Below are 22,505 nucleotides of genomic sequence, written 5' to 3'. Positions count from 1 at the left end.
ATGAGATTAAAAAAAAAATATATATCATGAGCTGAGCGTAGGAATGTGGAATGAAGTGTTCCAGTTCTTTGGATACAAATCTGGTCACACCGTTCATAAAAACATTGAAACGAAACTTTACAAAAAAAAGCTACATCCATATATTTTGAGATGTACTTACACAAATGCAAGTTTTCGGTTTGATATAATTTTATCAACACATAATTTAACGGTAGTATTAAAAAGACGAGCGCCGGTGTATATATATATTACATCATAAAATAAAATCGATTTATAATTTCCTTAAGATTTAAAGTTTTAGTGTTTAAATGTTAAATGTGTTTAAATGTGTGAATTAAGTGTTATCCTACAAATATTAAAAAAAATTTGTGCTGGTAAGTTATTATTACATATATTTACTATTGAGATAAAGTGTGTCTATTTGATTATCTACAAATGTGAGCGTATTTATTCATTTCTTATGTATCTATGTACATAGGGATGTGTATCCAAAATGTTATATTAGAACATAATAATTCAAGAGAGGTTCCTCTGATTTTCTTCAAGACAAGGTATACATACTTGCAACATCGCCCTTCTGTATTAAACAGATGTGTTCAAAAGACATTTCATCGATTTTTTGTTTGAAGAAATACATGTATACGTACATATGTATGTATGCATGTACATACATACGTTTATTTAAAATGTTAGTTCAATCCATAAAGCTCGAAATAAAAGCGAATGCATAGAAAAAATATGTTTGTGAGATGATTCAGTACAAAAATCAGTTATTTTTTTCTTATTTACACATGTACATATGTTGTACTCGGCAAATATGTTTTGTATCCAATTCAAACAATAACATTTTAATGCAGTTGTGACGTCAAAACTGCTTGAGAAGTTACAAAATAGGCAGAGTTCTGTTTGAGTGTATTAGCAGATTCCCATAATGCAAAAATTTACCGAAATGAATTTTTTTTAAATCCTCGACTCCACAAAATTGCATATTATTTTGGGGAAAGAGCTTTTAACATTCGCACTATGTATGTACATATGTATGTGTATCATGACGAGGGTTGCTCTCTGTCAACCCCCTTCTTGAAGTATGATGTTCTCTGGAGCCTGTAGGGTTCAAACACCCTCAATCGCAAAAATTGTTTATAATATACATGTGGTCGTATAGTCGCACTAAAATGCAAGTCCAATATAGGCTGCAATACAGAATTAGTGTGTAGATGTGGTCGAAAAGCCACTATTTAAGTCATGTCAGTTTTGGCTCATGAGCATAACTCCCAAATAACGCTCAACCAACAACTTTGATACCCGGTCCTCAAAAGGTGTAGGGGTATATCAGATTTGTCACGAAAGTTAATGTGTGTCGACCCCATAAAGTATATATTATTGATCAGACTCAATAGCCGACTCATGGAGAATGACCATATCCAGCAGATTGCCGAATCAGGATTATATCGGATTGTAATAATGTTAATGAGCTGGCTAATATAAAAACATTTGCTGTTGTTTTAAGTTACTATTTAAATAACTGGAAATTTATTTTCGTATACACCGCTATTCACCCAAGTAACTAAAACAACAAATTGACAGATAAATCAATATCAATCGTTGGCATCGGTTACATACACATATATATGTCGTCTGTTACTTAATTCACGAATTTATCGTTGTCTTTTGTACACAATGTGATTACTAAAACGATGGCATATTTAATGAAAATATTTAAATTTTCTGGAAGAAAAACTGCTTTTTATCAAGTTAAATTTCACAACACAATTTTGGAATTAAACACTTTTGATAGCAGAACATTGCGAAAACCAGAGCACACAAATTTCAATTCGCACGAATTTTTCTGAAATCGGGAAACCGGAGCATGGCTGATAGATATAAGCTGTATATCTGGACGTTTATGGTTGGGGCCGATTCATAGCTGCTTTTCCTTATTCTATTTTTTTGTATTTAACTGTAACATAATTGATTTATCCCAAAAACTTGTGTGCAAATATTATCATATTATTAACGCCAGTTCTTTTTTTAGGCTGATCTGTTCACCAATTAATATTGAAAGGAGTCACATATATATATGCAAATTAAAATGGCAGCTCAACACCAACACTATACCGTAGAAGTAGGGGATACTAATTTTACTATCCATAGTCGCTACATTAACCTAAGGCCCATAGGATCTGGTGCCCAAGGAATAGTATGGTAAGTTGATTTGAATAAATTGAAACAGGAAAGATTTGAATACCTTTGCAGATCCATCTTTGCATTCATGATATATTGTACAAGTAGTCATTCATTTGACTGAGCTAAATCAATCTAATTTTAATGCATCAATTAAAACCTTTCTCACGTTTTTATCGTTTAATATTACAATAATAATAATAACAATATTTTGTAGACAATTCAATTAAATGAAATTTTGTTATAGCTGGAACTCAAAAAGTTTAAAGATATATAAGTTATATCGTGATTCCGAACCCATATATTATATATATTCTTGATCAGCATCAAACGCCGAATCGATATAGCTATGTTTTCTTGTCCGTCGGTCTGTCACGACAGGTCAAAAGTATCATTAGGTAGAATGGGGATTAGCGAAGTACAATAATTAGAAGGTAAAAACGGGTGCCAACACCCGCGCTATGCGGTGTCATCTTATTGCTCGCGAGGGAGCCGAGTAGATGTCGATAAGATGTTCCAGGGTTTCTGTATCTACTGTTCTTGGTTATGCATAGTTTGACTGTGTGCGCTGCCACTAACAGTATGGAGTTTTTCTATAAAACGTCTAGTAATAACTTTTTTTCTACTGTACTTCTTACATATTGTCTTCGTTGTTCTGCATCCTGTTTCCTTTGATGTCTTGGTGGCTGCGAATAGATCCGTTTCTACTTATACGTGCTGAAGATGTCTTGAGTTTCCCAGCTTGCCACAATGTTGACCACGTCTTGAGTTGCTTTCCTAACTGCGACTTCCACTTGGAATATGCTGTAGTGGTCCCGTGGCCTATTTGACAGCTTTATCTCAGGTCTGCACAGTATATACCCGCTCCTACACCTCCTTCCATCTTGGAGACGTCTGTGTATATGTTGAGGTCTTGTGTCTGGTTACTCCAGTTTACCCAGGAAAGTTCGAGAGATCAGTCGGATGATCTTATCAAGTCCCGTCATGGATACGTCTACGTATCAAATTATTGGGTTACCAAGCTTTTTTGGAAACTATTTATGTCGATAGGCAACAAATGCAGACAGAGATTAGCAGGCAGAGCGCAGTAGCGCTGCCGGACGACAGCATTTACATTGTTCTGGTTGCTAATTGGTCTTATACAAATCGAGACAAATGGATGTAATCTTTTAAGCTTATTAGGATGATTTAATAGCTGCTGGCCGGAACAGACATGTGAGTTGGTTTGGGTTGACCTCGACAGCCTGAAGATGATGAGGGCCTCTGATTAGTCGACATCAGGCGTTTCTCATCATTCTTGCTGTGTAGACCTGCAGCTTTTGCAGCGTATTGAGCACCTGTCCTTCATTGGATAAATACATAGCTGGTGAATAGCTAGCATAGCTGGGAATATTCAGCCAAGTCCAGGTTTGATTTTGGCTATCAGTTTTGTAGGCGGGTTGTGCTCTTCAGTTGTCCGAGTGTTGCTTAGAGAGAGGTCTGTATGATGAGCTGATAGTTCTAGATAAGCATTCTGTAGTTGCCTGAAAATAGTCTCTAGTTTTTAGGCTTGACCCTGCAGGAAAGTAGCGGGCAGAAATGGCAGCTCTAGGAGCTCTAACGTCTGAAAGACCAATGGGCGCCACAGCACATAGTGCACTCATCCATATTAAATAATAGCAATATCGTCTCTACAAAAACGGACTAAACATAAGGCATTCCTTCAGGCTCCCAGATCATTGTGGCGACAGCGACAGCTATGATCAAATTTCTTAATGCGGTTTCCTCGAGCTCGGCAGAATACCTTGTCAAACATGACCGAACGTAGAAAGGAAGCGCACCTTTGAGCTCTGCAAGCTCGGCAGAAAAAGGTGTAGCGCAGTCATACGTTCCCTCACTGGACATTGGCTAATAGGCACCCAGGCAAACTGTCTTAAAAGCTCCATGTAGTCATTTTTGCTGAAGCTGTAGAGACTAGCAAGAGCAGGGACGGTGAAACTCCATTAAAATATAGCGCTACCTAATTACCATTCAAATATAAACATATTTTTTTTAAAATGGAACTATCTATTAACCTATTAATAAAATTGGTATTGCCAGTTACAGGGTAGAACAAAAGAAATGTATAATGGTCGATGAATCTTTGGGGCTTTAAACTTCGGAGTGTCGAAATTTGGTTTATATTGCCTTTTTAGTAATCTTAAAAATATATTGCTTGATGTGTAATACAAATTAATATTTTTCTAGTGCTGCTTACGACACTGTCACTGAGCAAAACGTGGCCATCAAGAAGTTATCGCGACCATTCCAAAATGTAACCCATGCCAAGAGAGCATATAGAGAATTCAAGCTAATGAAGCTTGTAAACCATAAAAACGTAAATACAACAACTTCAGAAATTTCCCTAACATTCTGTAAGAAATAATTTTCCCATTAGATTATTGGCTTGCTTAATGCCTTTACTCCGCAACGAAATTTAGAGGATTTTCAAGACGTTTACCTTGTCATGGAGCTAATGGACGCTAATCTCTGCCAAGTCATTCAAATGGACTTGGATCATGACAGAATGTCATATTTGCTATATCAAATGTTGTGCGGAATAAAACATTTGCATTCAGCTGGAATTATACATAGAGTAAAGTATATAAATATATATATATGTTTAATTTAGAGAGTATAAAGATAAGACAAGGATAAATATAAACATAAGTATTGATCTTTCTGAGAAAACGGACGAAAATATAATCTTTTGAAGAAGTACTAGTCAGCAGCCAAGAAAACCTCCTTATCCTGACAGATTAGTGGCTCCACATATTATTTATTACTTGAATGAATTATTTTTTTTTATGCTATGGTAAATAGGGTTTTTCTTTCCCCCAAGTCCACAGTAAAGTCGGTTTTGTTTACTCTAATTTAATAAAAATTTCAGAACTTTATATTTTTTTTGGTAGACTACACTTTTATTTTCCCTTAGGGAAACTGTTGCACATTTCCAATGTATATTAAATGAATATTTATTTTTTAAACTCATATTTTCCACAGGACTTAAAACCATCCAATATAGTGGTGAAGGCCGACTGTACTCTAAAAATTTTAGACTTTGGACTTGCACGCACTGCAGGAACTACCTTCATGATGACTCCGTATGTTGTAACACGCTACTACAGGGCACCAGAAGTCATTTTGGGAATGGGCTATACTGAGAACGTTGATATATGGTCCGTCGGGTGCATTATGGGTGAAATGATACGGGGTGGGGTACTCTTTCCTGGAACAGATCATATAGATCAGTGGAATAAAATTATTGGTAAATATTGGTCATGCACAAAATTGTCTTCCAGTTATTGACAATTAAAATTTTTTTTTGTCATTTTAGAGCAATTAGGCACACCATCTCCATCATTTATGCAACGGTTACAACCAACTGTACGAAATTATGTGGAAAATCGTCCTCGATACACTGGATATTCATTTGATAGACTCTTTCCCGATGGATTATTTCCAAATGATAATAATCAGAACAGTCGAAGGAAAGCTGCCGACGCCAGAGATCTCCTTAGTAAAATGCTTGTAATTGACCCAGAACAGCGGATATCTGTAGACAAGGCATTGAAGCATGAATATATAAATGTCTGGTACGATGCTGAGGAAGTAGACGCTGTGAGTAAACACCCATATACTATTTTCACAAATAACGCAGTGGAACTAAACAAAATTATCTACACAAAAATAATACCCCCATTACTCAATGCAAATGTGCATTATTAGGCATTGTTTCGGATAAAATTTATAAAAATTTTGGTACAAACGGGTACCGGGCAAACGGGTAAATTGGAAACTTCCTTAAAACTAAGTGTAGCATACTCAAGTTATACAGAACAATGGAAGCTTAAATCTGATAAGGCAGAAAAGGTGTTGTATGGTGTCCTCTGCCGCCGCATCTCATGCAGCTTTGGCAGAAATCATTTTAGGTATCACCCAGCCCGTTTTAATTTGTAACTATTAGCCAGTATTCTGTCGAGGTGGCCTCTCTCATTGCTAAAAGGGAGTCTAAAACAGTGACTGATGTTTATCTCTTCAGAAAAGACTCCCGCGGCCGTCTTACTTTGATTCATCAGTAGAAATGTGGACTATGGGAGTTATATATGTCGATATATTTGAGTTTCATCAGAATTCCAGAGTGTTCAAAGGCGTATGGTTTCCACTGCTTGGTGTTCTCATTCTAAGGGGTTCTCTAATTCCCAATGAAAGAGAGTGCTGCAGAAAGGTAAACAAGGCGCCGCAGGAGTGGTGCAGAGACCATCAGCAACACATAACTCTGCTACTCGTGTGGGCTTATTGAGACATTTCCCCGTAGAGTTTTAGGAGAAGGAGTGCCAGGATCTTGTAGTAAAGTACTAGTGCTACTACTAGTATGAGATACTAGTTCCGTTTTAGACAGTTTACACTTTTCTTGCCATTTTAATAGTTTTCGGACAGTGTTTGTATGAATTAATTTGCGTAATAGAGTTGCAGGAATCTACCCGCGAATACAATGGTAACATCATCCGTTACCATCAAGGTAAGAAGCACATGAAAATATACTTTTTTCAAAGACAAAGTTATTTGTTAATGTTGAGAGGGATGTGATCATCCATATAGCATTGAAGATGGATACTGTCGCTTAAGGTTTTGATGGATCTGAAGATTTTATGATCATCAGTAAAAAGCTGATATTCAGATGCTTGAATGCCGAGACATATGTCATTAACAAATATCGCGAACAGTAGTGGACCAAGTACACTTCCCTGTGGAAGGCCGGAAGTAGCCAAGTATGGGTCCGAATGCTTTCCAAATACTACACACATATATACTCTCGGCTATCAAGATACGATCTGACCCAACTAGCAGGCAAGAATGATTCTATCTACCCGGTATAGAACCATGCTGACTTTGGTTAATATTCGAATTTTTGAAACATTGCTAAACTTGGCAATTGGTCTTTAATTGGAGATCAAATTCGTAGCATCTTATTTTTGATATGACTTGAGAGGTTCACCAAAAGCGACACCACATTCACGAAACAGGAAGTCGGAAATTCCTTTACAGTCGGGTTTTCCAAAAGCCCCTGCGAAAGCGTTTTTTCATTATAGAATATGAACGCCAGTACATAGACTGCGAGATTATAAAAGAACTCCCGGCTTATTGACGGAACTATTGGAATCGATTAAATATCGATTTCTTTTGGGTATTCATCGGTGACGCGTACTGACGCGCTATTTACTGACGGTGATGCGCTGGGCTTGTTATTTCAAATTACAAAAATTACATCAATTACAAAAATAAGCTCAAATATGTACGTACTAACTGAGTGACGGGTATAACAGTAGAGCCGCAGACAGGGTCAAAACGTTGCCAATCGTTATTTATGTGTTGTATGCAATTCATTTTTATGTAGTAAGAATATTTGGATTTGCAAAAACCGGAACACGCTATTGTGTGATCTGACAGTCAATTCTTAACTTTTTACGATTTTCGATAGCCGAAGCACGGCTGATAGTTACAAACATAAATAGTTTTTGATTTAGTTGTGAATTAATGACTCGTTTTTTTAATCGTGTGAAGTGAGAGTGTAATCAATGGCGTTGCAGTGAAATTTGTCCTGTCGACGTATTCGCACCAAAGTTGGATATAGCAAGTTTTCTACAATAGACTTAATAAAGAATAGTGTAATGAAAAGTGCGATAAAACAAAATTCCACCTTGGGAAGAATGGAGGAGACCAGGATAATGAGGATTCTGTTTTGAAATAAATAGCTTTAAAACGGATGTACATATATGAAAAGCTAATTTATTCAGTACGAAGTTACTGAAATAAGCTTCCGAAGTGCAAGGCATCATCTTCAAAAGGTATTACGATCGTCGCCAAAAACGATTAATAAATAATTAAATCGCGCCTGAAAAGGCTTGGCTAAACTACACGAATTTTTAATCATAGATGATTGGAAAAACATTCATATGGTATGATGTAAAACTCAGAGCACTTATTGAAATGACTGCCTAAAATAATCGGTACGACAAAATGCATTGGGTAAATACAAAAAAAAAATATTTGACGAAAATTTCATACCATCTATTGAAGAACATCTTTGCATACTGCCGGTATTATATTCTAAGGCGAATATGCTCAATTCCACCGTCAAGATTGGTAAGTAATACTTTATTAACTTTTTTATAATATATAATTATTATTTTACCAAAATTTGGATTTTCAAATTTTCTGTTAAAGAATATTTCATATTGAATATATATAGTCCGATCGAGAACATAAAAGGTTTTTCTACTACAATATACTTAATTCATTTCTTACTCTTTACTTATTAATGTAGTACTCTTTACTATTTTTATAATTAAACGCAAATTTTGATTACCCTCACCAGAGAAATAAACTGTAAAACAAAATAAAAAAACATTTTATTTAAAGCTCCTTGAAATATTTTGGTTAAAACATGTTTCGTTTTCTACACGTAAATATTAATATTATTGTTTACTCATTTGTTTAAGAACCCTATGGTTAGGAGAGGAGGTGCTTTGGCCCGCGAGCGTGCCTCATAACGATAATAGGGGTTTTAACCTAACTCAATATATATAATTGTCATTTGAACATAATTGTCGAATAACATAATATAATAATACTACGACTAGTAATAATAATACCCAGAACTCAGTTTCTTATGATTTATTTAAATTGTACAATATATTTATGCACTCCGTTTATACTCTTTTCAGTTCGAACTATCGATAGTATTAATTTGTATATTGTGCTTTACATGCAATTGTAACATAATTCTTTAGAAGTAATGATGAATAAATAGTAAGAAGTAATGTATATGTGAATGTGAAGGGCCCGAATGGCACCTCTAATACATACATATTCTGCTAGTTTCGTTCATTGCAAAATTAAAATTCATTAAATTTTTTGCTTTTGTCATTTAACCTGGATTTGGTGCTATTTTTCAGCTGGCATGTCAGTTTCAAGGAGAGCTTTATTTTCCGTAGACTCGAGGTAAAAAGTTAAATCCGCACAGTATTCTATTGACCCATCCATTTGTGCCGAACGGGTGGGTTACATGGATCGTAGACTCGCCGGTCACTAATCATCGCGGTATAACAACAGAATATCAAAGTAAAATATTAGTCTACTAGCATTTTAAGCTAAACATTTTTTTTTCTATTTTTATGTCATTAAAATTTTGTAATGCTATTTGCTAATGCTAATGCGATACTAAAAAGAGTATAGGGGTATATTCGATTTGTTGGGAAAGTGGATGTTGGTAACACCCAGAAGAAGCCGACCCCATAAAGTATAGATATACTTGATCAGCATCAACAGCCGAGTCGATTGAGCAATGTCTGTCTGTCCGTCCCGATGAGCGCCTAGATATCAAAGACTATAAGAGCTATAGTAACCAAATGGTTTATCCAGACTCCTGAGACACCGCACTATTTTCATACATTTCTGTATATTCCTTCATTCAAAATTATGAAACTTCACTGAAGAACATTATTTGTTGAATTATGGTTTTTTTTTATCCTCTGGTTTTTTAAAATGTTTTTTAAGAGGGAGTGCTTTTTTCACAGAATTTAAGTATATTACATTTGCTTGTATTGAACATTGAAATTCTGATCAGTAGTCTCCACTTCCACTTCTAGGCAATTTCATATGTCAGGAAGTTCTTTTGTAAATGCATCGGTTAGGTTAGGTAGAGGCGGCTGCCAGGCACGCCGGGAGCCCTCAACACTTGTGCTCAATTATATTTTGCGATTCCAAGAGTCTACGTACTCTTGCCTATTGCATGAGCGTCTTCAGAGTGCCGAAAGTCAGTATTAGCTCAGCTCGTGTCTTTATTTGATTGAGAGCACATTTGTTTGTTTCTGCTCAAGCAATATGGCATTAGACTTTGCTAACTGACTAGCTGCAAAAACAGAGACTGCCTTATAGGAAAAGCATGCAAACATATACGTCCAGGTGGCTTTCCAGTTGACCTGGGAGCATCGTTGTGGCAGACAGAATCGATTGTTGCAATTTTCAGAACCAAGTTTTCTGGTTGGCTGGCTGTGTGTATTGGAAAACATAATTTTGTAACAAACAGTGCCTCAGTTATTCGACTGATAGCCAGGAAACGTGTTTTGAGACGGTTACGAACACTAATTTTGCTTTGTGTGTATCATGCTATCTCTCTACTTTCAGAAAATATAACAAAGTCTAATATCATACAGCTATTAGCAGATTTTCCGCGGATTTATTAATAAAATATACCGACTGACACTCAGAAATATACCATCTCCTTTTCCATATATTTGAATAAAAAAAATTGTTATTAATAAAAAGTTAACAAAACCGTATTTTCCTTTATTTAAGATCATTCTTTCCTTTTTTGCTTGGTCTTAATCAGGCAGACTCCGGTTTTCACTTTTAAAAAAATTGGTGTTCCCGTTTTCACAAAACGCAAGACTTTTCCGTTTTCCAAACGGAAACATTTGCTTCAAAATGTAAGTGGAACAAGTCAATTTCGTGAGCATTGGCAATTTAATTTCCTGCATATGGGACCTGTTACCTACAGCTCGTCAGACATGTTAAATACACAGGTTTTTCATATAAAGTTTCTTGATCTTCTTAAATCGCGCACTTTTGTCGTCTTACTTTAAAACACCTGAAAAGGCATGTAATTTTGGAATGCTGTATTTTATTTGCCAGAAATGAAGATAAAAAGAAATGTATTGATAACAAACATTTGTGAAACCGGAGGCACGTAAAAACGAAATAAAAACGTTTTGCCTAAAAACGAAAACGCAGAAGTAAGTGAAACCTGTAGCCTGTCTGATTAATATAAAATATTTTTTCTTTTATATAAGAAAAGTCGAAAGTTTCTTGGACTTTCTTTTTGTTCTTCGATAGGTTCATTAATTATGTTGATCTAGCCGTTCGACCAAACTTACTAATGCCGCACTTCACCGTTACAGCCCGTTACATAAAATACAACCGTTTTTATTTAAAAATAAAAATAGAAAAAATGTATTTGTTCCAGTTCCCAAAGGTAAAATGGCATTTTGGAAGGTACTTAACGAACTTTAACGGTAAAATGCGGCATTGAAAGGGCGTTAAACGGCTGCAAATTATGAAAACACAAGAAATCACTTTTTGTTCACCTTGTCCCGAGTTTTAAAGTCAACAATTAAAAAAAAAGATACCGCAAAAAATGATTCAAATGAATAAAAAAGTCCAATACATCCATGTGTAAGATACTTGGCTAATGCAAAAAAAATTCACAACCTCTAAAAAAAAAAATAAAATAAAAAAAGTTTTTAAGTGAATGAAATTAATCTTGTCTAATGCGTCGGAGATTTTAAAAATCGTTCAAGTGCTTATATTTTCTGCGTCGCTTTGAGCTCTTAGAAAAGTTATCTGAATCTGAAGCTCTTTTATCGTGTTCTCTAGATTGCTTGATAGCTTTATATAAGCCTAACTTGAAACTAGAGATCCAAAGCTTGGAAAAAGTCCTCTGCTTTCTCGTCATCATTTTGCTATAAGCCGCATATATTTTTAAATTTTGCAAAATTAAATTGTCACGTCGTGCTGCAATTTTGTTACTATTTTTGTTGTGTACATTTCAATTCGAGGTTGGAGAGCGCGAAATCGTCGCCGAGGACAACCTTTCACCTCAACAGTGGTTAGTCGGGATGGCGACCATCAACCCACGGTGTTTCGGAAGATCATCCACAAATTGATGCCTCTACCAATTATATAGCAGCAAAATCGAATTAAAATGATACATTTTCTGGCTATAGAAAAGCACTGAAATTTTTGCAACCCATCAAAGTCAGATATCCGATTGAGCATGAGTTGGTGGAAGAAATATTTATATTTTCGAAACAAATTTCTTGATTTGCGCGCTTGCATATTTAGTAAATTTAACGAAAATTCGAGTATCAATAATGTAACTGAAAGACCAGATAATGTAGAGTATAAGCCATGCTCTAATTATCGCAAATCTCAAAATGTTGTGAATTGAAAAAAAGCAAATTTTAATGAGCTGGAAAAAATGTTTATAATTGCTGATGTTTTAAGTTTTATGTTTATACATTATTCAATTATTCAAAATATGTATTTCTCATCACAGCTCCAATTTTTCGTCATCCATTTAACCAAAACAACAAATTGCTAATTCCTATTGACATAAAATATTGATATCAATCTTTGGCATGTTCAAGTCGTCTGTTCCATAATTCAAGAACTTTTCGTTCGTAGATGCGGAGTGAGGAGAATATGTCACAGCCCTTTTGCTTATCTAAGGCTCTATAGAAATATTGTTACATTTCGTATTCCGGACTGAATAACGGAAACTGTATTATCTGGGAAATTACGTGTTGTTCTCAACCACTCTGAGCTAAGACTTACTATTTTCAGACAATCCGGTATGATAACCCAATAGTCAGACTACCTAATCTGCCCATTCGCTACAACATATTGATCTTTTTTCAAAAAAGGGGATTTCGGGGGAAAGTTGCCTAGATATGTACATAGTTTTCTGGAAAGTTTCGCTAATAAATTCCCATTCAAAACATTTTGCAAATCTGTTACACTTTTTAATATTAGTCTAAGAAATACACATAAACAAAACATGATACACGAGGAAAAAAAACCAGATTGGCAAAGTTATCAGAGAACATACTTAAACTATGACTAACGTACGTACTTAATCTTGAAAGATAAATGCCGCCACATTCTACACAAAGCTACATATGCATAATCTACTGAGGTTTAGAGTGCCTAAGAATGCACATAATTTCTCGTATGAATCGCATGACCCACACCTAGAAACATCTGAGATTTTCAGCATTTAATGCTCCGTAAGAATTACTGCAAGAGACTATTTTATTCTGATCATTATATATCTCTAGTAGTAAGCCTGGCTCTACCGTGTCATACCAGCAGTAAATTTCTAAACTAAGTAACTATAAATAGTCGTACAACAAGTTTGAATAGGTGAAATGCTCCCAAAACCTAATGCAGTTTTACAATTATTTCGAATACGCACAGATAAACAAAGATTTTTTCTTAATGTTTGTGGTTTTTTTCTATTACAGCCTGCTCCAGAGCCGTATGATCATAGCGTTGATGAAAGAGAACATACTGTGGAACAATGGAAGGAGTTAATTTATGAAGAAGTTATGGACTACGAGGCACATAACACTAATAATAGAACACGGTAGAGATGGAAGATATCATGTGTTAGGCAGTCACATTACCTCCAGCTAAAAAAATATTCTTCTTGTACTGTTAAATTATTATAGGAATTATAAGAATATCCAACTTGTATTTAAATATATAATAGCCCTTTAAATAAAATTAAAATAAATATTCAAACAAATTTTTCTTTGATACATTAATGAATTAAAAATACTCTTCCAGGAGGTATAATGATTTTGACAATCCTCTTAACGGCAAACTGGGGGCGTGCGGCGTATATCTCAACTTACAAAGTAAAGATATTTTCATGGAATAAATTTTATTTAAAATAAAAGTCTTCAAAGTTTTAGTCTGCTTTGGTGCATGGTGCTACGAAACGATTCACAATACGTTGTGAAAGTTAAACTTGGGTCCGGTATATATTTCTCAATTTAAAATGCTAAGTTTTCATTTCGATCGATAAAGAATGTTCAATGGGCAAATTTCAACAATACTGGGGTGGCTCTAAATTAATTTATATATTCATCGAAACGATAAGGCGATAGAACGTGCGCTCAGGTTCGTTCAGTTGGCCCCTCGGCAGTTTCAGCGTACTAACTTTGTAGCTTCTGAACACGAAACTTCTGAAATAAACAGCATTTAAAAGAAAAATCCTTCTAAATTTAATCTGCACGATTACATTAAATATTTAATATTTAATTTGTAATTGGATTAATTGGATTTTAAAATAATTAAAAAGATCCCTCGTATGTATTATACGTATTTATCTTATATCTACGGCAGCGCTATTTTGTCTGTTTTTTGGGTGAAGTTGCGAAGCTACACATATAAGGACCTACATATATACATAGGTTAAGAAATAGTCAAAGAACATTTTTAAAAATCTCGTTGGTCTTGGGGGGTATTTTTATATCGAGTCGATGATGCAAAAATTAACAACGCATTTCTCTTAAGAACCGCTGTCAGCCTCTGCGGACATTGGCATTGCTAAGTAGGAGTTACTGCAAGAGACGTATTTTATTCAGATCATCACATATCTCTAGTTCTTAATCCTGGCTTTGCCGTTTCATACCAGAGTTGTGGTACATTTCTAAGCTAAGTAACTTTACGTAGTCTTACAATAGGTTTGAACACGTGGAATGCCTAAAAAATATTTTGGAACAAAAATGTTAATATTTTTGGTTTCTTTTTCCATTACAGCCTGCTCCAGAGCCGTACGATCATAGCGTTGATGAAAGAGAACATACTGTGGAACAATGGAAGGAGTTAATTTATGAGGAAGAGCATTATGAACACTATGAAGAAGAACACTAATCCACTATGTACCATCATAAAATTGAGAATTAAACCTTCATTTTTTGATAAAATTACCATCTTTTTTCATAGACAACACTAGTCAAAAAAATGTTGAATTTGTTTCTAATATCAAAACGATTATTTTGATATATTTGGGGCTCCATATAATTTATTTTTCATGGACGATTTTGTTTGAAGAATTTAAAAATTTTGTATTTCTTTAATGTTATTTCGAGAGGTAAAGTTTGCGTTTCAATTCCTTTAAGATCACTCGGCCCTAAACATTTTTTACTTTATTTTCACTGCCCACTGTAGATAAACATTGTTTACCGGAAGAATTTCGCCTCTCTATCCGCTGCATCGTTCCTGTCGTTCGTTCTCGGCTTAGCTGTAGCCCGCGCTGCTCAAGCGCTCTCCCTTTAACCTTCTTTTTCGTTCTCTAACTTTTATTATGGCACGGACAATTCGGTGGGCTTGTAATTGGGTAGTCTTGCGCCGATCGCATACTTTCGCTTTCCTCTACAAATAAATTGCAATATATTTTTATATCAAACCTGCTCGAGTTTTCATTAAACCTCAACAGCTAATAAAAAAAAATCATAACTTGATTGTGCAATAAGTTCAGTCAATGCAACCGCAAATTACAATTCAACATTAAAATTGATCCATCAAGTACCGTTCGCGAGTACGAAAGGTACACATTGCGTTCATCTTCCTGTAAGAAATATTTCTTATCACGATTGCTGCTATGGAAAAGGATTGACAAAAACTAGCGAAAATCCAATAACGAAAGAGCAAAAGAGCTGCTGGTAAGCTGATCTCAGTAACGCTACCCAACTGTGATCTCAGCAGGGTAAGTCCCCAGTTATTAGGAACGGAGCGAAGCGCGGGTCCAGGGAACGGTAAGGAGAGCGGGGCCTACCAGAAACGCAACCCGACCACAATTCCAGCGGGGTAAAACCTCTGTTGCCAGAGTTGAGACGGAACACCGATCCTGGGAGAAGACGACTGCACAAGAAACGCAGACCGACCCCGACTCCAGCAGGGTAAAGCGCCTGATGCTGGAGACGAGACAGGTCACGAGTCCAGGGGGGAAGCATGAGGAAAGGTGGAGCGGCATGCCCAAAACGTATCCCGCTCCCGATCCCAGAAGCGTAAAACCCCTTCGTACGCTGTTGAGTACGTGCATATGATATTTATCTGACTTAATTTCATTTGGAGCCCTACCAAGGCTACCAAGCTTTCACTTTCTACAAATATTCCAGCAATTCGGTGGACTGGTGTGACCCACGCGTCACCCAAAGGGGGTTAAGCTCTTGCAGCCAATCAGCTGGTTGCAGATTTGTTTGTTTTTGTTCGTAAAATGTGCTGGTGCTTAAAGTTAAGTGAACTATGTTTTCAGAATTTAAAGTATGTTTTACGTGGTCGACGAGTCCGGTCAGCACCAAATACATATGTATATGTGTGTGGGTTTATATGTGTGTGGAGCGTTCAGTTGCTCTGGCTTACGCAAAAATGAGATTGGCACGGCCTTGTGAAGCGCAGCAATGATCGCGTGATCGGTCCTAAGTGGTCGGCCTCCTTCCCACTGTATCACGTCATGCGCTATCTGGCTCACACAAATACACACATGAAACGGACTTAGTGGCTATAAATTTGACACTGGCGAATTTACGTTGGATACACTCATACCCCTGAAGATCAACCGCAATACTATCCCGGAAATTCTCTGGCCGGAAAATAGACTACTTTAAACATTATTCTAATTGTCCGCCTTATTCTTGGTACTCACATTCAAATTTCGGTCTTAACCACACAGATCCTCGGTTGTGGTTCGACTTTGCACGTGCCATCACACACTATATCTTCATTAACTTAATACATTATTCTTTCGCGCCCTCACTAATAAATCGAGTAGCCTATTCATGCGACCATAGCAATCACCAACCATTCCTGGGATGGTCCGTAATGTTTTGCCGTTCCGAAAATTTCTCAGTTTCTCATTCATCTGGGACGTTCCTCTTCCGCACGTTTCTATGCGATAATTAGACGATAGTTTTCAGGTGTAACCATAAAAAGCAATGAATGGCAAGAACAAATAGCACACGAACTCCGTAGTGTGTTTTGAATCATTTCAGGGACTGCTAAAGAAATTTGCTGCTTTTCATCCGCAGTGCTCCCACTCGGTTTATATTGCATTAGGGCGACCCGAAATAACCGAATAACTGAAGGAATTATTCATAATAATCGTAATCATTAAACAGGCATGAGTATAGTTATGATTTTTTGAATACTGTGGATTTATAAATAATATAAAAAGGATATAATTGAGAGCGGAGATATCGCTTTACTAATTAGAAAATAAATAACAGTCGAACCGACAACTCCCAGAGTTTAAGCTCTATGGGAGCTTTCGCAGCAATTACATATGTACATGAACTTTTGAACACTATCTTGACTCATATATATCACTGCTTTATAACTTAAAAAATTAATACATGTGTATGTTACTGTAGATTTTTTAAAATATGAACATTTTAAGGGTTGTTCGAAATAATTGGAAAAAGTCTGCATTTGCTGCTGCTGTTTCGGGCTATGCACTCAGCTCGCTTAAGACACATATTGAGTAAGTATATATTGACTTCCTAAATAATTGTGTATCCTTCTAACCATCTTAATTTCAGAATTACTCAATATATGAGTGAATTTTCTACCAACCTATTTTCTACCAGTGAAAATGTAGGAGCACCAAAGAATGTTTTGGTCGTGATGAATCCTATCGCCAATAAAAAAAAATCGGAGAAAACTGTAATTAATGACTATTATTTCACTGTTATTGGCTGTTATTTGTTTATGTTATCTTTTCTAGTTCAAGAAGTATTGCGAACCGATATTGCATTTAGCCGGCTATTCGGTTGAGATACTTCGAACCAATCACATTGGGCACGCCAAGGCTTATATAGAAGAAATGGCAAATCTACCAGATGCAATTGTTATTGCAGGTGGAGATGGCACCTCATCAGAGGTTGTAACAGGCCTAATGCGAAGAAATGAAAATGTATGCCCAATCACAATTCTTCCACTGGGACGTACAAACCAAGCTACACATAAATATTTTCAAATTGGTGTTCAAAGTGAGCTGGATTATATAAAATCGTTATGTAGTGCATTATTGCCAATGCTAAAAGATGATTTCATGTACCAGAGCGTAATCCGTTACGACGTTATCAATAACGATGATGATAGTGAGAAAAATTTAAAGCCGATATTCGGACTAAATGGCTTTTCATGGGGTCTGTTGAAGGATATTGACTCTACAAAAGAAAAATATTGGTACTTCGGTCCAATAAGACACTATGTGGCTGCCGTTTCCAAATTATTTTCGAATAATTGGAGCTTAGAGACTGATTATGTGTACACGCCTTCTTGCGCAGGATGCTTAGACTGCGTTGAGGTTCGGAATGAAGAGAGCAAATTTCTAAATAATTTCCTTGGAAAACTTGTCAATCCTAACCGCAGCAACATGAAACCTCAAAGACAGCTTGTTAAAAATAGCGAGTGCAGTAGTAAGCTGCAAGGAAAGATGGAAGCCAATCAAGTAGACATTACTTGTATTCAAAACAGTGAGAACTTTTCCGAGCTGGAAACTCAGTTCATAAGCTCATTACAACCAGGTTGGAATTTTATTAAAACTATTCCAAGCATTACATCTAGCACAATTGTACCACAATTAGTACTGAGAAGTCGCACTATCCAGTTATATCCAAACGGAGAAACGACTAACGTTTATTCAATTGACGGAGAGGAATATGATGCAAGACCCATTAAGTTATCTGTTGTTCCCAACGCTATTAAAGTCTTTTGTTAAAAATTTGAAAATTTTATATTGTGAATTCTATTAAACAGAGCTATAAGTATAGCATAACACATTCACAGCAAAAATTAACTGCTATTTCCTCCCAAATCCAGAGCTGCGCGTAATCATTTTTAAATTTTTCTGCGGTAATTAAAACTAATTTATCATTTATTTGAATGCATGAACCACTTTTTCGGCGCAGAACTTTTACGGTAAATGATTTTGGTTTGCAATTAAAGTGCCCATACCAACATTTTCTAGAAATGCATTCAATCGAACGGATATAACGTGGAAAATAATTTAATCCCAAATCAATCCAATTAATCTTTGATGAGCACTCCCACGGACGGTGTTTAAAAACGTCAATGTTCGCATTTCCACCTCTTTCAACAACAGGACTTCTTATGCGGATTTTCCTGCCTTTAATGGGTTCTTCTCTTTTTCCGAAATATGCAAAATGGTTCGTCTCCCAAGCCGGAAAGTTTCCCAATGAAACGACATCACTGTCGGCATAAAATGGTATTTCATATGACGATCTTTTATATCCCAAATTGTAGCTTTCTTCATGCGGTCCTCCTGGCGGATCAATGCTCATATAGCGCGGATTAAATGCTTGACCCAAAATTCGGCTTAATGATTGCGTGGAAAGCTCTGCACAATAATCCTCTTGGCTTGACACACCAAATGCGCTGATTGCAAAATATATGCAAAGCCAATTAAACTTAGTGTAGAATTTCATCCTTTTACATAATATTTACAAACACACGGTTTATAAAAATAGGGTTGCTTTATTTTGTGAATCATTGCAGAGGGTATTCATTTTTTCAAGATCGTACAATATTAAGAAAAACCGATTCTGATAGCCTAGTTACACTCCCGTGAGTATGCTATCGATGTCGAAATTAACGCAGAATAGGCGATTACATTGGCATAAGCTGCGTTATTGCGCTATGAAAACAGCTGATTTGTATATTTAATGTCTGGAAAATCAACAAAATTATGGAAAACGAAAGAAAAATCGGGGAATAGACTTTTATCTATTATTTTCAGCCAAAAGCGATCCTTTGCGATAGTCCTCAGACGAGAGATCAGAAGACTTCGTCGTACTGATGAACACTCGGAAGACTTTCAGGCTCGAGCCGAAAAATGGTCCTCAATGACAATATGGACGAGTCGAACTTTGCAGGAACTTTCATTGGACATGGACTGAAAATCCACCTCTTCCAAACTGTTGTGCGCCCCACCAAATCATCCGTCAGTGATTTTAAAAGTCATCGCAGATAATATTTTTCCAGCCGAGTTCTCGACAGCAGTAGACTGAATCAAGGCGCGCTGGACATCATTTCTAACTGGCATACGATTCTACGAGTTCGACGGCAATTTGGACTCTGATAAAGAAAAGGTCGAATTAATGCAATAGAAACAGTAAAAATGTACATATGTGTATGCTTGAATGCATTGAGCGAGTAATTAGGATGATCGGAACCAAAGATGATTTAAGAGAATTCGGATAGACATTATTAGAAAAAATACTAGGAAATGTCCTAAGAGCTATAGAAGCTGCTGCTCCGAAAAACACCGATATTCTTCTCCCATATATCTCGCTGAATATGCAAATTTGGCAGAAATGCTGGTTTTCTGGCATTTACATACAAATTAATCTGTACCATTTTTATGTTATGCTGGGCACGAGCGAAATATGTAAACAATACCCAAACAAACCAAAACAATAAAAAAAACAATACAGCTGTCACTTAATACATGCGCTTTTTATGATTTCGTAATTTGTGTTTTCAAGCCATGAATGCCGACTAATGTTCAACTTTTAGAAAAAACGCACCATGCATTGCCACTGCGAAAAACAGGTAAAACATATTTAATCGTAGACCTTAGATGGGTGACGGTTGTTCTGCCTAAAAAATTGATGCAGAGCGTGAGAAACATCCATCTTTGGCTGATCAGTCAGCTCTCACTAGGTTCGGTCTAAACGAAACAACGTCAGTTTCCGTTATATCGCTTCTCCATTATTCGGAATGCGATTTGGACGTTACTGACACTCAATTTCGTTATGATTATTGTGTTCGTGCAAATGATTTCGCCGGCTGATTTACTATCTTCATGGCTGGTGACACTAAGCGTTTTGTTGGTGTTCCTCCGACCTATAGGCAAGTGGATGTGATGCAGAGCAGCAAATACCTATCGCTAAATTCACTACCGCAGCTAGAAGCGGCGTTGAAATTTGTTGCCGATAACCTGAGGCGACAATTTCATGGCCCAAGTTGATCTAGCGTGACGCCGATCTTTCTGCGTTAAAGTTCGTTAGCTTCAAACTTAAGGCCCCTGAACATCTATTCTCTACGGTGTTTAATGAAAAGAGATTGTATTGCATTGTATTTCCCGCTTTGTGAATAGATAGAGACCAGAAGCTGATTTTTGACGGCAGTTGATCTGCGTGCAGTTGTGCCATGGCGGACGTGCACGCCGACTCAGGAAGTTTTAGTTGGCGACCCATCCACTTAAGAAAACCCTCAGTTAGCAGAGTCTCCGCTTTCTCCTGCCATTGCAGCGGAGGTTGCTTTAACCTGCTGTTTTTACTGATGAAAATCAATAACTTCTCAGTGGCCCAATACTTCGTTAACGATATAGCAAACGAGAGTTACGCGAAAGTTAAACATGTAATATCATCGAAATTAGATCAAAAACTATTTTTGGCAGTAAAATTGCACTTACGAGACGATTTTACTATCGTTAACGAGTCGAAGGTAGTTTTCATAGTGATCAAAATATACATATATTAAAAGTACATTAGCACTACAATTTTTAGTTGACTCGTTAATAATATTAAAAATTACTACCACAAGATATCAGAAAAGGCTTTCCAAAAGTCTTTTCTGCGATAGTTTTATTAGATTCATTCCATTTTATCCCTGTAATGAATATATTATTTAAATATTTTTGTTATGATATATATTATAATAATATTTTAAAGTTTCATTTGTTTTTGCCCCTGTTGAACTCTGTCTCAAGGAATTGAAAGAATTTTTGGGTTACCTTGTCAAACCTTATCAAGGCAAATTTTCGTTTCAATAGCTTAAGGTGCAACCTCGTCGAAAACAATGGAGCGCAGAGAGCTCCGAAACCATTTGTGGTCCTTGAAAATCCTCTCCTGCCCTCTGTTAAAAACCGTCCAGTTCTCCCACTGATCTCCAGTTATATTCCTTTTTTTTAAAAAAGGCCGCACACACTATTGACACAGGCCCCTGGGCTCACAACAGATGGTTAAAAAAAATGTACATATATGCACAGAGTGCAGGCATCATTGCAATGGCTGATCTAATCAGATCAAATAAAATAGAATCGCCAACATAATGATTGCAATCTGAAATTTAATTGAAACTTCACATTTCATCCTAAAACATTATTATTGTTGGGGATGGCGCTCAGTGAATATCGGCGTTTCATATTGTTCCACGTTTTCCCACCGTTCCTTCTAGATGTGGTCTGTGTACAGAGGGTATTAAACAGCGCTTAATTAATTACGGGCGTGTTAATTAAACGTCGGTTAATACGAATAACAGGTAAAGCAATAGAAAACTATTTTATCTATGTTGGTAAGGTAAAAATTTCTTATTAATACCACTAAAAATATGTTAAATATATAATTTCAGTGCTTAATATATCCAAGATGCTCGAGTTGGCTCCGGTTGTTGCTTTCCCGAGTGAAAAAAGTGGAGTTTTGTTCAACAAATATTAACATTTTTTCACAACATTACCGAAGCTTCGTAAAATTATTTTTTTACAGTACGTTTTAGTTATCAGAAGTTCGGAATTTAAGCTCTGTTACGGATAACAAGCGCTTTTGTGCGCGTAAGATATATTTAAAAGAATATTTCCATCTAAGACGTCTTGATTTTTGTATATCCCGTATTTTCTGATCCCGTTTTGCTTCACAGCAAGCAAT

The 22,505-nt window shown here is 36.2% G+C and overlaps 3 protein-coding genes across 5 annotated transcripts; 2 read left to right on the top strand and 1 right to left on the bottom strand.

The window, feature by feature from the left end:
- The first annotated feature begins 103 nt into the window (after positions 1–103).
- LOC108161325 (stress-activated protein kinase JNK) lies at positions 104–14,762 on the top strand. Of its 2 annotated transcripts, none has more exons than XM_017295557.2 (7): positions 104–374; positions 2,036–2,205; positions 4,411–4,540; positions 4,601–4,798; positions 5,206–5,470; positions 5,540–5,823; positions 14,593–14,762. In XM_017295557.2, the coding sequence occupies exons 2-7, from the start codon at positions 2,081–2,083 to the stop codon at positions 14,704–14,706; spliced, it is 1,116 nt and encodes a 371-aa protein (XP_017151046.1). In that variant the 5' UTR covers positions 104–374; positions 2,036–2,080; the 3' UTR covers positions 14,707–14,762. The 2 variants fall into 2 exon arrangements, with proteins under 2 accessions (XP_017151046.1, XP_017151045.1); XM_017295556.2 differs by lacking the exon at positions 14,593–14,762 and adding an exon at positions 13,290–13,555 and having other exon boundaries at positions 106–374.
- Positions 14,763–16,838: 2,076 nt separating this feature from the next.
- LOC108161324 (acylglycerol kinase, mitochondrial) lies at positions 16,839–18,621 on the top strand. 2 transcript variants are annotated; one of them, XM_033393789.1, is made up of 4 exons: positions 16,839–16,952; positions 17,205–17,314; positions 17,373–17,496; positions 17,558–18,621. In XM_033393789.1, the coding sequence occupies exons 2-4, from the start codon at positions 17,217–17,219 to the stop codon at positions 18,554–18,556; spliced, it is 1,221 nt and encodes a 406-aa protein (XP_033249680.1). In that variant the 5' UTR covers positions 16,839–16,952; positions 17,205–17,216; the 3' UTR covers positions 18,557–18,621. The 2 variants fall into 2 exon arrangements, with proteins under 2 accessions (XP_033249680.1, XP_017151044.1); XM_017295555.2 differs by lacking the exon at positions 16,839–16,952 and having other exon boundaries at positions 17,134–17,314.
- Positions 18,553–20,016, bottom strand: LOC108161330 (protein trunk). Its single transcript, XM_017295567.2, has one exon. It carries the CDS (start codon positions 19,281–19,283, stop codon positions 18,597–18,599), a length of 687 nt encoding a protein of 228 aa, XP_017151056.2. The 5' UTR covers positions 19,284–20,016; the 3' UTR covers positions 18,553–18,596.
- Between the last annotated feature and the right edge of the window lie 2,489 nt (positions 20,017–22,505).

Source organism: Drosophila miranda, chromosome 4 (assembly GCF_003369915.1).
Source record: "Drosophila miranda strain MSH22 chromosome 4, D.miranda_PacBio2.1, whole genome shotgun sequence".
NCBI classification, from domain to species: domain Eukaryota; kingdom Metazoa; phylum Arthropoda; class Insecta; order Diptera; family Drosophilidae; genus Drosophila; species Drosophila miranda.
The sequence above is the reverse complement of the archived record's forward strand: the minus strand, read 5'-3'. Positions and strand labels throughout refer to the sequence as shown.

Bases quoted from the DNA above. Each gene is read 5' to 3' on its own strand.
- LOC108161325 (XM_017295556.2), top strand. From the start codon at position 2,081: ATGCAAATTAAAATGGCAGCTCAACACCAACACTATACCGTAGAAGTA. The intron at 4,541-4,600 runs GTAAATACAACA...TTTTCCCATTAG, and splicing joins AGCTTGTAAACCATAAAAAC to ATTATTGGCTTGCTTAATGC. The intron at 5,471-5,539 runs GTAAATATTGGT...TTGTCATTTTAG, and splicing joins TCAGTGGAATAAAATTATTG to AGCAATTAGGCACACCATCT.
- LOC108161324 (XM_033393789.1), top strand. From the start codon at position 17,217: ATGAACATTTTAAGGGTTGTTCGAAATAATTGGAAAAAGTCTGCATTT. The intron at 17,315-17,372 runs GTAAGTATATAT...TCTTAATTTCAG, and splicing joins TCGCTTAAGACACATATTGA to AATTACTCAATATATGAGTG. The intron at 17,497-17,557 runs GTAATTAATGAC...TATCTTTTCTAG, and splicing joins AAAAAAAATCGGAGAAAACT to TTCAAGAAGTATTGCGAACC.
- LOC108161330 (XM_017295567.2), bottom strand. From the start codon at position 19,283: ATGAAATTCTACACTAAGTTTAATTGGCTTTGCATATATTTTGCAATC.